Raw genomic sequence first — 17,559 nt, 5'->3', positions numbered from 1 at the left:
TAATGCTGTTAAAGAATTACTTTCCTGGGGCCCCCTTCAAATTAGGACCCTTCAGCAAATGCCCCCTTCATTGTTACAGCCCTGACAAAAGGTACAATGAAACGGCATTGTGCAAATGTGAGGACAGTCAGTCACATGAAGGTCAGAACCACGTGTATATCACTTTTAAAAACATTTGTTAGGCGTTTGTTTGGATTATCCTTCAGTGTTTTAAGTCATGTCCCTCCTGTTTCTCTGCCTCATGTCAGTCATTCTACTGCTTATTACCAACAAGAGGCAAGCAGCATATAATTAAGAGAATCTTCTGGAATATTTTTATTGCATTGCATGAACGTGGTATAAACTAAAACAGCATTAAACTAGAAAAAAAGCAATACATCTCTATGCTAAATTGTACAATATGCATGATGAGCACACACAGGACTTTACACACAAAGAAATATAATTGTGCTGATGTGTAAATGGATTTATTGGATTTACACTAAAGAATTCTCCAGTTTGTTGTTATTCTGTATCGGGACCTGATTAATGAGTACAAGCGTGTGGTATCGGCCCGATACCCAATGTCACGTTGTTGCCGCGATTTTGTCAATCACTTTTGTAGGTCTTGGCTTTCAAATGAGGCTGTTGCACTGTTGCTCTGCAGTCCAGGTGCTTTGGTCTAAGCTGAACTGGAGTAAATATCCTCGGTTTTGGCGGGAGGTAAGAGGTTAATGAACACACACCACACTCACGCATGTACAAAGTGAAAATTACAGTATCGCGCGAAAAATCTATTGTTTATATTTCATTCCTGGAACGATACATCCACGCTTTAAAACTTCCATTCTTTCAGCGCACTCCAAATCCTCTTAGCCGACATAATCCCCCCTCTGAACCTCCTGAATGCGCTGGTTCTGTGCCCCGTTTCATTCACCTGGCCTCGCCTCTCTTTGGGCGTGTTTGCCCAGTCCACGCTTCGCCGCCGCTGCAACAATCGCACCAGTCACGGTTTAACCTCTGACTCTGACACCAACGGTGCAAACCTTTCCCAGCACGGTGACATTTTGGTGACTGTCCAAAGCTTTGTCACTGTACCGGAATAGTCGGTTTGGGCTCGATTGCTGCAGCAGCGTGTCTGATCTCGCCGTGTGACATTTTGCCTCAGAGGTCAAATAGCAGCCGTTTTTTGGATCGTGGAGAAGAAAATAAACCCGATGGCGTAAGAACAAAGTGGAATTCGACATTGATGGATTCCTCGAGCACAGTGGCCCGGATTACGCTGGCACCTTCGGCAAACACCAGCCAAGAGGGTTGAGTCAATGTCCTTGGAGCTTTAAGATCGGAAAGTGTCCACTAAAGCCCTCCCTTTGTTGATGTTCCCAGAAAATGCTGCGCGAGTAAAAAAATGAATCAATCTCTCGTGCTGCGGATCCACTTTTACATGTGCTGCTCGTTTTGCACATGAACAAACGCTTGGCAGGTGCTTTGGAGTGATTGCTCTAAATATTGGGCCGAAGTTGAGCGCGTTGTTCATTGTTCCTATCTTAACGATCTTCTTCTACGTCGTTTCAAATTATAAAACGTGAAAAAACAACACTCAGGCACACAAAATAATGTCTTTTTTGCTTTTTGTTGTTGTTTTTTTGGTCACTTTTTTGTTGTATTTTCATCTTCGTTTTAGACGCTTTGTATGTAGGTAGGTAGAGACTCTGAGTGTCCCTTTTCCTTGCGATAGAACACGGGACACAATAGACTGATAGAACATGTACAATAACTATTAACAGACCCTGAATGAGGCCAGCTGTCTAAGAAAGTACATGTTCTTGTTCAATAAGCTTTGCGCTCAAGAAGGTCCGGGTTCGATTCTCACCTGGACGGGGCCCCGTGGTGTCACATTGCAACAAAGTCGCGTTTAATTTGTCAAAAAAATAAAAGTAGCGTTGGTTTAGATCGGCATCGGCCTCCGAAAATCCCACATCAGTCGACCTCTATTAGATGGATTTCTATTTCTATGATGGAAACCTTCAAGGCAAGGCAAGGCAAGTTTATTTGTAGAGCACAATTCATACACAAGGCAATTCAAAGTGCTTCACAGTTGCATGAATACAAGACAGCAAATAGAATCAATAAAAACACCATTGCGATTGACTGCGGAATTGCAGGAAGCGAATGCAGAAATTGCATAAACTGTTCAAATTGCATAAATTGCTTAATTTGCATAATATCATTTGCATAAACTGGTCAAATGCATAAATGTCATGTTGCATAAACTGCATAAAGTGGTAGAATGCATGAATGGGTTAATTTGCATAAATTATGTAAATTGCATAAACTCTTTAAAATTCATGAATCCTAAATGGCATAAACTCTTAATTTGCATAAACTGGTTAAATCCCATAAAGTGGTTACTTTGCATAAATTGTTAATATTGCATAAACTTTTTAAATTCCATAAACTGGTCAAACTGTTGAAATGGCCTCAGTGCTTGATTGGCAGAAGCTGCACAAATGGCTGAAAGGCCTGGAGTCTCCCCATTGGCTGGATTCCCCCATACACACCAATGCAAAAATTTCAAACTCTCATATAAAAAAACTGGAAATCTGCAGAAGGCCAATTTTTTCTCAAAACCCACAAGTTGCATAAGCTGAACATGCACAAAGTGCAGAAATTGCAGAAAATGCAGAAAAAAGTGCAGAAAAGCATGGATTTGCGGCAGCCCCATTATAAGTCAATGGGAAAAATCTCCGACATTTCGGCCGATTGCGGAAAAACCATAAGTTGCAGAAGTCCCAAAAGTAATAGCACCCTTCTCCTCAACATGCGGAACATTTTGATGCATAACTTGCATAAATTGCACAAAGCATGAAGGTGCTGAAAGCTCTAGAAAATCGGGAAAAAGATGGAAGAGGAATAATAACTAGAAATGCAATGGCTGCGCCATTGCGATTGACTGCGGAATTGCGGGAAGCGAATGCAGAAATCGCATGAACTGTTCAAATTGCATAAATTGCTTAATTGGCATAATCTAATTTGCATAAACTGGTAAAATGCATAAAATGTCATGTTGCATAAACTGTATAAACTGCATAAAGTGGTAAAATGCATGAATGGGTTATTTTGCATAAATTATGTAAATTGCATAAACTCTTTAAAATTCATAAATCCTAAATGGCATAAACTCTTAAGTTGCATAAGCGGTTTAAATTCCATAAAGTGGTTAATTTGCATAAATTATTAATGTTGAATAAACTTTTATATTCCATAAACTGGTCAAACTGTTGAAATGGCCTCAGTGCTTGATTGGCAGAAGCTGCACAAATGGCTGAAAGGCCTGGAGTCTCCCCATTGGCTGGATTCGCACATACACACCAATGCAAAAATTTCAAACTCTCGTATAAAAAAACTGGAAAACTGCAGAAGGCCAATTTTTTCTCAAAACCCACAAGTTGCAGAAGCTGAACATGCACAAAGTGCAGAAATTGCATAAAATGCAGAAAAAAGTGCAGAAAAGCATGGATTTGCGGCAGCCCCATTATAAGTCAATGGGAAAAATCTCCGACATTTTGGCCGATTGCGGAAAAACCATAAATTGCAGAAGTCCCAAAAGTAATAGCACCCTTCTCCTCAACATGCGGAACATTTTGATGCATAACTTGCATAAATTGCACAAAGCATGAAGGTGCTGAAAGCTCTAGAAAATCGGGAAAAAGATGGAAGAGGAATAATAATAAAGAACATGAAAACCAATAATTGACTGCGGAAGAATTCCGCAGTCAATCAATAAAGAACATGAAAACCAATAATTGACTGCGGAAGAATTCCGCAGTCAATCAATAAAGAACATGAAAACCAATAATTGACTGCGGAAGAATTCCGCAGTCAATCAATTAATCAATTACAGTAAGAAGCAAGAGTGCAGATAAAATACTTTCAGTCATATGCACGGGCAAAAAGAACTGTTTTCAGCCTGGATTTGAACATTGTCAGAGTTGAGGCCTGTCTCACATCCTCGTGAAGACTTCCATTTCATTTTATTCCATTTCAGAGTTCCAGACTGTAGCTTTAGCCTCAACATGTTTAGTCCTGACTCTAGGAACCACCAGGAGGCCCCTCCCTGAGGTTCTCAGGGCCCGAGATGGTTCATACGGCTCTAACGTGTCAGAGATGGACTTTGGTGCTGAACCATGAAAAGACTCGTAACAAGCAGAGCTGTTTTAAAGTCTATTCTCTGAGTGACAGGAAGTCAGTGCAGAGACCGGAGCACTGGACTAATATGGTCGTGTTTCCTGGTTCTGGATGTTCTGCAGCCGTTACAGTCGTCAAACCTGCTGGAGACAAACACATGGATAAGTCTCTCTAAGTCTGGGTTTGACACTATTCCTCTGATCTTAGCCATGTTTTTCAGATGGTAAAAAGCTGCTGGTGTTATTGCTTTGATGTGGCGGTTTAAGTTCAGGTCTGAGTCCATGATCACTCCTAGATTTCTAACCTGATTTTTTGGATTTAGAGAGAGACTCAAGGTGACTGACAACACTTTGTCTTTGTGTCTGTGGGACAAAAACAATGATCTCTGTTTTGTCTGAGTTTAGTTGGAGAAAGTTGTTTTGCCTCCACACACTGATCTGTTGGATGCAGTGACAGAGAGTATCTACAGGCCCATGTTCACCAGCCGTCAGTGACACGTAGATTTGAGTGTCATCTGCATAGTTGTGGTACGACACATTGTTGCTGTTTATTAGCTGACCCAATGGAAGCATGTACAGTGCGTCTCAAAAGTATTTATACACCTTGAACTTTTGCACATTTTGTCATGTTTACAACCCTAAACATGAAGATTTTATTTTGATTTTTTTACTGAACGTTCACACACAAGTAACAGACAACTGTGAAGTGAAAGCAAAATGATACATGATTCCGTTATTTTTCAAAAAATAGAAACCCGAAAAGAGGGGCGTGCATAAGTATTCATACAGTGTGAATGAATACTTTGTGGAACCCCCTTTTGCTGTAATAACAGCAGCAAGTCTTGAGGGTCTGACTCTACAAGATTTGCACATGTAGAGAGTGACATTTGAGCCCATTCCTCTTTACAAAACAACTCTAGCTCTGTCACATTAGAAGGAGAGCGTTTGTGAACAGCAGTTTTCAGATTATTCCACAGATTTTCAATAGGATTTAGGTCAGGACTTTGACTGGGCCTTTCTAACACATTAATATGTTTTTATTGAACCATTCCATTGTAGATTTAGCTTTGTGTTTCGGGTCATTGTCCTGCTGAAGGCCTCAGTTCTCTTGCTGACTCCAGCAGGTTTTCCTCCAAAATGTCCCTGTATTTGGCTCCATCCATCTTCCCAACTATTCTTACAGTCTCCCCAGTCCCCGCTGAGGAAAAGCTGCCCCACAGCATGATGCTCCCCCCGTATATTTGACACTGGAGATTGTGCACTCAGGACGATGAGCAGTGTCAGGTTTGCTCCATACATAACGTTTTGCATTTAGGCCAAAAAGTTCAATTTTTGTCTCATCTGACCAGCAAGCTCCTTCTTGCTGTGTCCTCCATATGACTTCTAGCAAACTTCAAACGGGATTTCTTATGGCCTCCTTTCATTAATGGCTTTCTTCTTCCACTCGTTCATGAAGGCCAGATTTGTGTAGATACGACTTGTAGTTGTCCCATGTACAGATTCCCCCAGCTCAGCGGCAGGACTTCACTGCTCCTCCAGAGTTATCTTGGGGCTCTTGGTTGTATTTCTTACCAGTGCTCTCCTTGTTTGATCTAATATTTTAGATGGGCGACCGTGTCTTGGTAAGTTGGCAGTGGTGCTTTACTCTTTCCATTTCTGAATGATGGATTGAACAGTGCTCTGGGAGATGTTTAAATCTTGGGAAATGTTTGTGTAACTTAATGCTGCTTTAAACTTCTCCACAGCTTTATCCCTGACCTCTCTGGTGCTCCTTGACCTTCATGATGTTGTTTAGTGACCAACACACTCCGACCACAGCTCTGAGGGCCTAAAAGAATAGCTGTAATTATACTGAGGGCAGATTACACACAGGTGGCCTCTATTTAATGGTTAGGCCAAGGTGTGAACATTCTGGAGTTATTATGAATGTTATAAAGGCAATTTAATGCACTCAGAAAATGCTGTATGAATACTTATGCACGCCCCCATCCACATATTCAGCCTCTCTATTGCCTGTTAACTTCACAAAGAGCATCTCTGCGCTGGTACATTTCCCACAAAGACGTATCGAATGAAGTCAGGGGAGAAAGGAAGAAAATGCACCTGTCAGATTCATGATTCAGATTTAGTTAAGTTAGAGCCCAGAGAGCTCAGATCAGCTTCATGGTCCGTTTTACAAACATCCACGACTGAACTGTGTTCTTACCTGAAAGTCGCTGGTCCAGCCCTTTGTAACGATGAAGACGACAGGGAAACATGATGTCATCTGCTGCTGACCGCGAAGAGTCCTGCTTCTGCATGTGACGATCTGAACAAAACTCCAAGAACACGATGCGCACTGTCCTTGAGCTTCGGTTTAGAAAATCTGTCAGTCCGTCCAAGGATAAGCTAAGTTTACTCATTGTTTTCATTTACATTGTTTTACAGAGCCATGTTTTAATTTGAGCCCGCGCTGTAGGTTATGAATGCTATTGAGTAGTCCTGACTTATATTGTGCGATTTTATACACTCGTCTCTGTCGTGCAGTCACAGGGGGCTACAAACCACGATTAACTGCTCATGATGAACAAACGACTGAAAATTGCACAGTTGCAAGGTGTTCAAACATGTTTGATGTTTTTTGTGAGTCGTGCAGACCCAGTGCAGTGACAGCACTACTAAAGCCGGTGGAAACTACTGCAGACACGGTGAAATCCAGCTGCAGGTGCAGACGGGAGCGAGAGCTAAACCTGCTGATAACGTCCTTCTGAACATATCACTGCAGACACAAAGTCTGCAAAGGTTTAGGGGCTAATTTAAGCTAGGCTACTTGTCATTTGTTGCTGTCGTTAGCATTGCTAACATTATTTAATTGCTGTTGGGCGATAAACGCGCTGTTTGAAGGGACGATATGACAGACCAAGCTCGTCTCGCGGGTCGTGGGGGCAGCCGGTGGAGCTGCCCAAATCACATTGCATCCGCCCCTTATGGCTCCTCCTGCAGGTGGTGGGTCCACAGGACGACGGCCTCATGGTTCTAACCGGGCCTGTTGGTCTTTCATAAGGGGCTTCTAAACCGCTCTCGACCTGTCCCTGAGGACCTGTTTGCCCTGGGAGACCCTACAGGGCCACGAAGCCCGACAACAGAGCTCCAGGATCATTCAGGCGCTCAAACCCCTCCACCACATTAAGGTGACGGTTCCAGGAGGGGTTGATATGTAGTGATTGTTGCATTTTTGTTTTTATCATGTTCATTTCAATCCCTTCTTTTGATGCCTGTAACCAAAGATGTCTCTTATTTTCCTTGAAAGCGGTGAAATGATGACGGAATTCTGTAGAACTTGCGCTTTATTGTTTTTTATCAAAACGGTTTGTGCAACAACAAAGCGTGATTTGTCTTTCTGCAGAAAGTCACGCTGAGTGACGTAGACCACAGAGACCAGAGAAAAATAACATCAAATAAAATGATCGGCCATGTCAGCCCCCTTCATATCGGTACCGGACGAGCCCTCCTCTGTAATACAGTCCTTAGATATGTATTGTGGAGTGGAGGGCTGACTGCTCTGCCCCAGCGCCCTCCGCTCCGCTCAAAGACATTCTCCGTGACCATGTCCTCGTAATCCCTCCTCAGCACAATCGTCCTCTTGTCCCTCGCGCTGCCTCTGTGCGTGCGTGAACTCCGTGACCTCCCTCATGTTTACCTTATATGACGCATCGCACGTCAACAGGAGTTCAGCCAAGACTCGTTTTCTTTCTTGATTCGTTTCCATAACCGCTCACAACTTCGCTCCGAAAGGCATTTCCCTGTTTGCTCTGTGGGCGGGGAGTTGTTTTAGCGCCAGGTGTGCTTGTACTTAGTCACTTTCTCTGGTTTTGTTTTCAACGCAGGTGTCAAAAGCCGATCTGTCACTTATTTGAACTGACAAAATAAATCATAATGCTGTGTGGATGATTATTTGAAGTGCTTAGCTAAGAGCGTCAACGTTTAAGGTCAACGCCCGTGAGTTTAGAAGTGTCATGGGGATGAAGGGGGTAAATGTACAGTAGGGTGGCCCATGGTGAAATATACAGTGTCACATAACTCTATTAGCGTTAGGTTTTGGCTTCCAGAAGATGATTAAGGAGATGTATTGGAGGTGACACAAGCTGCTCAAAGTTTCACAGGTCGTTTCAGTGGAGCCTCACTCAGATTGAAAGCACACTTGGACTTTAGAGAAAGTCTCTGCAGCACTAAAAGAAACCCAAACATCACCAGGGCCAGATATTGCCCGATTCAAAGGCTTTAGACAAAAGTGGTCCTTGATTAAGCTGAGAAGCTGCCTGTGTATTGGGAAACCTGTTATATTTAGACAAAAAAAACAGGACCTCCAAATCCGAGGCCAGGGTTCTCCATGGAGGAAGGTGCCTCTCCTCTCCAGGTGCCTCAAGTGGAGGAGTTCAAGTATCTCGGGGTCTTGTTCTCAGTGAGGGACGGATGGAGCGTGAGATCGACAGACGGATCGGTGCGGCGTCAGCAGTGATGCGGTCGCTGTATCGGTCTGTCGTGGTGAAGAGGGAGCTGAGTCGGGGCAAAGCTCTCGATTTACAGATCGATCTACGCCTCACTCTTAGTTTCTTTTTTGACAGGACAAAGAATTAAAACAACTTTAGAGCTAAATAAGGAGCCAGGTGCAACTTCTGTGGCTCCAAAGATGATGATTTTTTTTTTTTTCTATTACAAAAGTTAAAATTTTACCTGACTTAGAAACCCCCTACATACAGTGCCTCTCATAAGTATTCATACACCTTGAGCTTTTGCACACTTTGTCATGTTTACAACCCTAAACATAAAGATTTTATTTTGATTTTTTTACTGAACGTTCACACACAAGTAACAGACAGCTGTGAAGTGAAAGCAAAATGATACATGATTCTGTTATTTTTCAAAAAATAGAAAAGTGAAAAGTGGGGCGTGCATAAGTATTCATACAGCATTTTCTGAGTGCATTAAATTGCCTTTAAAACATTTCTAATGACTGCAGAATGTTCACACCTTGGCCTAACGGTTAAATAGAGGCATCTGTGTATAATCTACTCTCAGTATAATTTCAGCTGTTCTTTTAGGCCCCCAGAGCTGTGGTCGGAGTGTATTGGTCACTAAACAACATCATGATGGTCAAGGAGCACCAGAGAGGTCAGGGATAAAGTTGTGGAGAAGTTTAAAGCAGCCTTAAGTTATACAAAGATTTCCCAAGATTTGAACATCTCCCGGAGCAACTGTTCAATCCATCATTCGGAAATGGAAAGAGTAAAGCACCACTGCAGACTTACCAAGACACGGCTGTTCATGTAAACTAACAAACTGAACAAGGAGAGCACTGGTAAGAAATGCAACCAAGTGCCCCAAGATAACTCTGGAGGAGCTGTGAAGTCCTGCCGCTGAGCTGGGGGAATCTGTACATGGGACAACTATAAGTCGTATCTACACAAATCTGGCCTTCATGGACGAGTGGAAGAAGAAAGCCATTATTGATAGGTTTGCTAAAAGTCATATGGAGGACACAGCTCCATGTGGAAGAAGGAGCTTTGGTCAGATGAGACAAAAATTGAACTTTTTGGCCCAAAACGTTATGTATGGAGCAAACCTGACACTGCTCATCGTCCTGAGTGCACCATCCCCAGTGTCAAATATACGGGGGGGGGGCATCATGCTGTGGGGCTGCTTTTCCTCAGCGGGGACTGGGGAGACTGTAAGAATAGTTGGGAAGATGGATGGAGCCAAATACAGGGACATTTTGGAGGAAAACCTGGAGTCAGCAAGAGAACTGAGGTTGAGGCGGAGATTCACCTTCAGCAGGACAATGACCCTAAACACAAAGATAAATCTACAATGGAATGGTTCAATAAAAACATATTAATGTGTTAGAATGGCCCAGTCAAAGTCCTGACCTAAATCCTATTGAAAATCTGTGGAATAATCTGAAAATTGCTCTCCTTCAAATCTGACAGAGCTTGAGTTGCTTTGTAAAGAGGAATGGGCTAAAATGTCAGTCTCTACATGTGCAAACCTTGTAGAGTCAAACCCAAAAGACTTTCTGCTGTTATTGCAGTAAAAGGGGGTCCCACAAAGTATTCATTCATGCTGTATGAATACTTATGCACGCCCCACTTTTCACTTTTCTATTTTTTGAAAAATAACAGAATCATGTATCATTTTGCTTTCACTTCACAGTTGTCTGTTACTTGTGTGGGAACGTTCAGTAAAAAAATCAAAATAAAATCTTTGTTTAGGGCTGTAAACATGACAAAATGTGCAAAAGTTCAAGGTGTATGAATACTTTCGAGAGGCACTGTATATTATGAACAATGCTACTATTTGTTTAATTTTGGGGGGGGGGGGGCTCAGCCTGCATCTAAATGGAAAAACTACCTTGCGATCAAGCAAAAACTTGCACACCCCCCGCTATAAACATTCGACATTGTAAAATGTGTTGCCAACCCAGAAATGATCCCTGACCTTGCTTGCCACCCCGTGATTTTTTTTCTAGATCCGCCCCTGGTAACCCCCTGGTCTTTAAGAATCTTGACCAAAAACCCAACCATCGTCCTACAGACCCTGATTCCATCTCTACACACATGAATGAGAGTCAGTATCTCCTCCTTTTCGAGGCAGTGTGTAAAAGGTGCAGCAGCTTCACTCAAAGAGGGATGTGGGTTAAACAACAGTCAGGCAGATCGTGGCTCTGGGATCAGCTTCTGTGCTTTTCAAGTTTCTGATTAGCCTGCTCTTTATTTGATGAAAGTTGGCCTCATATTCACAGAAAAAGATCAAAATTAGCTCTAATGAAGCTTATGATGTGAAGCCCGACATCGTAGGGCTGTGCAATTAATCGAAATTCGATTACGATTTCGATTACAACAGTAAACGATTACAAAATTAGCATAATCGCAAAAAATCGATTATAATTATTATTATTTATTTTTTTCAATTTTTATTTATTTTTTTCAAAAAAAAAGATCTTCAAATTTTTCATTATTAGATTTTTTTGCAAAGCAGACTTACGTTATTTCAGGCCGCTGGGATTATTTTCCCTTCGCTTTTCACCTGCCATGGCTCATGCTTTTGCCTGACATAAAAACAAACGGCGCTGTTGCTGGATTTTTGTCTTTTTTTTTGCTGGATTTTTGTCACTTTTTTGATGGATTTTTGTCTGACATAAAAACAAACGGCGCTGTGATGATGTCATCAGGCCGCGCTGCTCAGTTTACTTGCGCAGGTGTGAGGGCTGGCCAGCAGGGGGCAGGTGTGAAACAGGGACCTCTCCTTAATCAAGGCGTACTTTGTCATTTTTTTTTATGGATTTTTTTTCACTTTTTTGATGGATTTTTGTCACTTTTTTGATGGATTTTTTAAAGGCAACAAATAATCGTTTGAATAATCGTGATTTCAATTATGACAAAAATAATCAGGATTATTATTTTTTCAATAATCAAGCAGCCCTACGTCATCGTAACGCGGAAATAAGCAAAGTCATTGACCTTTCTTTCACATGTGACGGTAACTGTGACAAATGCAACATAAAACTCAATCTCAGACGTCCTCCAGAGGCTCCTGGTTAAAGTTTATGAACTTTGTGCAGCCTCGAGTCGTTCTCTGCACAGCCCAGTCAGGACCGAGCTGCAGGCACTGAGCGCACAGGCCAGGGGCGGATCAGAGGAGGGGGCTCAGTGGGCAGGGCCCCCCACACAAACACACTCCAGCGTTAAAAATCAAAAAATCTTATTCTGTTTCAGTCAGAGCAGAACAGCAGAAAATGTCAATCTTGGTGAGGAGTAAAACCTAATACAATTATTGAAAAGAAAAGAAAAAGGCATGAAGTTATACGGTCACATTATATTTAATACAATAAACTACCGGCCCGGATCTCGCAAACTGTCGGTGCCTTTGTGGCTCTTCACAGGATCATGGTTGAAAATTTCAGCTCTTGCTCTCTGACTAGTTCAAACTCATTTGTTCTAACTGCTATCGACCTCTTAAAGGAACAGGCCACCGTTTTTCCATACTGAGATATATTCTTACCTGAGCTTAGATGAGTTGATGCGTACCTGTCTGGTCTTTGTGTGTGCCCTCAGTCACACAAAACGACCAAAGATGTTGTTAGTGTAACACTCCCTTTAAAGAGCAAGGGATAGTGAACGTGAGTTTGGTTAGTTATGTTAGGCTTGGACCAGAAGTTCTAGTGCTCGGCTCTGAAGAGGGACATGGATCAGAGTGTAAACCACAACAGGACACAGAATATGGTGCAGCAAGATGTGAAGTGTGTATTCGATATGTACAATATTTACATTATTTACAAAAAGAAATAATGGGGAAAAGTCCCATGGGTGATTGTCCGGTTTAAGGGACTCAGTTCAGTTCATAGCGGTTGTAGTATGAAGTTCAGTGTTCAGAGTTCGTGGAGTGATTAAGCGTGTGTGTGGGCTGAGCAGGCTACAGCACCTCCTACCGAACAGTGGTTCTGATGCAAGGGGTTTCGGTCCTGGACTTTCAGCTCGCCATCAGCTGGGTCCATAGGCGGTATGGAGCACCGTGGATTGGATGGATCAATGGATTAGATGGACCACGGATCTAGTCGAGAGGAACCTGGCCTGCATAAACAGGACCAACTTTCAGTTAGGTTGCTTAAACATATTAATCCTCAAACAAAACGGGTCTAGTACATGTACAAATTTCAAAAAACAAATCAATAATCATTAGAGTACTCATATATAGTCATTAGGTTCAATTAATACTGCACCATGAATAATAATGCAACTTGTGCACAATAAGCTAAATATTCAAAGGCCAATCAGTTTTAATGTTAGTGGCTATAAGCCAATAACTGGTTTACTTCCTAATTCATTTCTGCCAATGTAAACTCATGGCCAACATCCTAAAATTATTGCCAGTGAAGCATTAGATAAACATGTCAATACGACAAACACCGTAGGACAAAATGATCAGAGGACAGAGGTTGCTAGCGCCCGCACCAACAACAAATGTCCGGAGCCCCATTCAAAACAAAGGCTGGCGGATCATAGCTAACACTAGCATGCTAATACAAATGAATGAATGAATGCTGCCCAGTCTCCTTTTTAAACGGATCAAATAACAGGCACCAGCGTAGTGTCCCGCTAAAGGTAGGGGCGCCTACAAGTTGACAGGCATACCAGTCACTACAACAGCATTTTAAGTTTAAAACCAGCTATTTAAAGAGGTTATCGCGTACCTGCGTAGCCGCTCGGAGTTGCCTCACCCACACGAACACGGAGAATGGAGTGTGTGGGGCGCGCCATGATAAAAGAGGAAATTGCGTCAGACGCAGCGCGGGAGGTCTCGCGAAAGCGGACCAAAGTAACGCGATATTACGTTTAGAGTTGACATAAAAGAGCGAGAACCAGTACAACTACTCCGGGTGCAGCATTTGGCCTCTCCCAGTATATTCCTATAGCTCCAAACGGGGGTGAAGTTGGAAGCGACCAGTCTCTTCCACGACAGGTACGTATGAACTCGTCTAAGGTCAGGTAAGAACATATCTGTCTGGAAAAACGGTGAACTGTTCCTTTAAGCTCGGGATGAAGCAGAACTTGAATGTTCTTTTTTGTGTTGTTATTGTACCACTCTTCTCCCTGCTGTGTCATGCACATATCGAGGCGTGTCCCCTCGTGTTCTACGAGCACTGACGACTCTATATCGTTTGTTGTCCGACATGTATGGATGTGTATGTTTGTTCTATTTTTTAAAAGCGCCGGCTGCAAACTCAATTGCCCTCTTGGGATAAATCTGAATCTGAATCTGCCTCTGTGACCCGGCCCCGGATAAAGCAGAAGAGGATGGATGTAATAAGAATAAGGCCTCTTATGCTAAAAAGAGCCAAATGTTCCCATATTTTTGGCAATGAAATCTGAATATTGGATTGAACCCGGTTTAAATCTATGTTTTTATTTTGTTGAGGTATTCGTTGCCAAGACTTTTTCAGAGGGGATTTTGGACATCTTCTTTAGTTTGAAAATAGGCCGTTTAATAGTGAAGAAATCGTTTGTGTGGCGCTTTTGCTTTCCATCAGTGGCTTCTATGAATCTCCAGGACCAGTTGTTTTCAGAGTTTCTCGTAGGTTTTCACTGCTGACGACCCTCTCCATAGCTGTGCATGCATTCCAGTGATCCTGAAGCGCTGTGGTTTGAAAGTAAAGGCACAAAAGGTCAATTACGCACAAATATGAAGGTTTTTTTTGAAAGGAAGTTCCCCACCCTAGAATACAATATCTCCCAATCGTCCTCTGGTGGCGAGCTGATGAGCTTGTGCCATTTTCCTGTGGTTCTGACTCTGGCTTGGAATATTTTGCGAGGTTTCCTCTCTGACGTCATATTAAAACTCCTTTTGTTTTCACCCAGAGGGGGAGGGACTCGGCAAAGGGTGGTGCAAATGAACGTTGGAAACTTCCTGCGGGATTTCAGACGCAAATGCAGAAATTTAGAAAGTGTTGCAGAAACGGCGTAAACACCTGAAGTCCCTGAAATCCTATTAAAGTGAATGGGCCGGATTCTTTGCACAAATGAATGGGCAAAATTCCCAATCCCGTAGGAAACAACTGGACAGCAGAAGGCGGAACTTGAGTGAGCGAAAAGTGCGGAAGCTGAACCTGCACAAACTGTAGAAAATGTGGAAAAAAATGGCTGAAAACCATGAATTTGCAGAAACCCTATTATAAGTCAATGGGAAAAATCTGCGGTTTTCTGGCCGGCTGCGGGAAATAAAATGGAAACCGCAGAATTCCTAGAAGTAATAGCAGGATTCTCCCAAACATGCAGACCGTTTTGAGGCATAAATTGTGGAAATTGCGGAAAGCATGAAAGCTGCAGAAAAATGCGGGAAAATGTGCAGGAATAAAATCCGGCCCTTCAGCACAGAACCTCTGGACACCAAGATGATTTTGAGAAATATTATTATGCAAATAAGAGATGAAATACCTGTTAAAGTGTCAGTATTTTAAAAATGTCCTGTCAGAAGATCCCGCTTGGTCATATATTATGTTAAACAGTGATTCTCTACTGGGGGGTCGGGACCAGTGTTAATATTGACGAAATTTAAGACAAATTTAGTTGACTTTGCATTGATAATATTCATTATAATCATTTTTAATCAAGGTCCTCTGCTTCATGGAGCTTCTCCCTCATAATCAAAGCCCAGACCTGTTCATTTGGCAGTGATTGTAAATGATCTTTCAAACTGTCAGTGGAAGTTTGGATGATTTTAGTCTCTTTTCATTTTTATTTAGTCTTATTTTAGTCACAGTTTTAGTCTCATGAAAAACCTTTAATTTAGTTTTAGTCCAATTTTAATCGTCAAAAATATCACTTTGACTAAAATTAAGACTAAATATTTTAGTCCTAAAGTGGGTCATGGAACCATTTTCAGTGGGTCGTGAGTCTATAGGGAACTTTTATTCAACATTTTCCATCTGAATCTGCACAGAAACACTAACTGTGTTAGAATAAATGTTTTTGGGTTGTTTTGATCATAATTTCAGTCTTGAAGGGAAATCTACTGCCTTTTCAACAAAAACTTGTGTGGAAAATACCATATTTATACGATATATGACAATTACAGTTTTATTTGGGTCCTCGGCTCGTTGTCTGAGGGTAATGGTGTGTCCCAAAGCCACTTGGGAACCACTGATGTAAAACTTTGGCATTTGCAGAAAATAGTTCTTTACTTTAGCCTACAGTGTTGAGGTTCGGGTCCTTGGGTGTTGGCAATGATGAAGATCGGCCCCCCTGCCCTATATGTTGAAATGTTTCATTTTATTTGAGTCCTGATGGCTAAGAGGGTAAGACTAATTCTCTGTGTCTCTGTGTGTCGTGTTTACTGTAGGCGACCCAAAGTACTGGCCCGAGGCGAACCGCCGCTTCCTGCTGTACGTGGAGGAGGAGCCTCAGGACGCCAACGGCTACTTCAACCTGGGGATGCTGGCCATGGACGCCAACGAGGACGAGGCGGCGGAGCGCTGGATGAAGAAGGCCATCCGTCTCCAGCCGGGCTTCCGCAGCGCGCTCTTCAACCTGGCGCTGCTCTACTCCCAGGCCAAGCGCGAGACGGACGCCCTGCCCGCGCTGGACGAGCTCCTGCGCCACCACCCCGAGCACATCAAGGGCCTGATCCTCAAGGGGGACATCCTGATGAACCACAAGAAGGACACGCAGGGGGCCAAGGTCTGCTTCCAGAGGATCATCGCGCTGGACCCGGGGAACGTGCAGGGGAAACACAACCTGTGCGTGGTCTACTTCGAGGAGCGCGACCTGCCCAGAGCCGAGAGCTGCCTGGTGGAGACGCTGGCCATGGCGCCCAACGAGGAGTACGTCAAGCGCCATCTGAGCATCGTTCGCGGGAAGATGGCGGCCATGAGCGCGGCGGGGCAGCCTCTAAAGACGCAACCGCGAGAGGGCGCCACGGCGGAGGAGGAGGAGGAGAAGCAGGCGACTGAGGCGGAGGAAGAAGGCGAGAAGCAGGAAGGGAGCGGCGCTAACGCCAACGGGAAGCAGAAGAATGGGAGGAAGCTGGCCAAGGAAGCGAGCAGCCCCGAGCCGCGCAGAGGCTTGGACAATGGCCAGGCCGCCGACGCACGGCGGACTAAAGCGGGGGGGAAGTCGGCCAAAGACATAAACGACATAGAGGAGAAGCGAGCGGCGGCGCTGAAAAGACTGGAGGAGATCGAGAGACTTTTGAGCAGCGACTGATCCATCGGGTTTGCAAAAAGAGCTGCTGTTTCCGTAGGGCTGGGCACCGTTACTTTGTTTTCAAAACCAATACTAAATGATCTGTCATATAGAATCATAAAACTGTTGATTTATACCTTTTCCTTACATTTCATCTTTGAATTTGTATCATTTGTTTGAAGTGAAACAACCAAGAAACTTCAAAAGGGCAGAAAAAACACTTTCCGAGTTTTTTATTTTAATCAATTTTGTCACATCCCCCCCTCAAAAAAGAGATGTTTTTCACCACATTTTTTTCCATTTTATTTATATGTTGTTTTTTCAATTTTTCCACATATTTTCAAAATTTTCGGATGTTTTTTTTTTTTTCTGTTTTTTCCACATTCCTCCCCAAAAATTTCAACCTTTCCCCCAAAATGCTTTAATATTTTCCCCAAATTTGTTTCCCTGTTTTCTAAATCTTTTCATATTTTTTTTTACAATTTTTCCTGTTTTTTTTATTTTGTCCCAAATTTTTATTTTGTCCGTTTTCTTTTCCTAAATTTCCCCCCAAAATTTCAACTTTTCATTCAATTTTTTTTTATATTTTTCCTCAAATTTTTCCCTTTTTTCCTCCTTTTTTCTAAATCTTTCCATATTTTTTCAAAGTGTTTTTCTTTATTTATTTTTTTCAATTTTGT

At 42.7% G+C, this 17,559-nt stretch overlaps 1 protein-coding gene across 1 annotated transcript in view; it reads left to right on the top strand.

The window, feature by feature from the left end:
• The window catches only part of tmtc3 (transmembrane O-mannosyltransferase targeting cadherins 3), a 67,646-nt gene extending 50,663 nt beyond the window's left edge, over positions 1-16,983 (top strand). Inside the window, exon 14 of the mRNA XM_079560405.1 lies at positions 16,038-16,983. Coding sequence (XP_079416531.1) covers positions 16,038-16,900 — 863 coding nt within the window. The 3' untranslated portion in view covers positions 16,901-16,983. The remainder of the gene's footprint in view (positions 1-16,037) is intronic.
• The last annotated feature ends 576 nt before the right edge of the window (positions 16,984-17,559 follow it).

Source organism: Gobius niger (assembly GCF_951799975.1).
Source record: "Gobius niger genome assembly, chromosome: 7".
Taxonomy (NCBI): Eukaryota; Metazoa; Chordata; class Actinopteri; order Gobiiformes; family Gobiidae; genus Gobius; species Gobius niger.
This window is presented reverse-complemented; position numbering and strand designations above follow the sequence as displayed.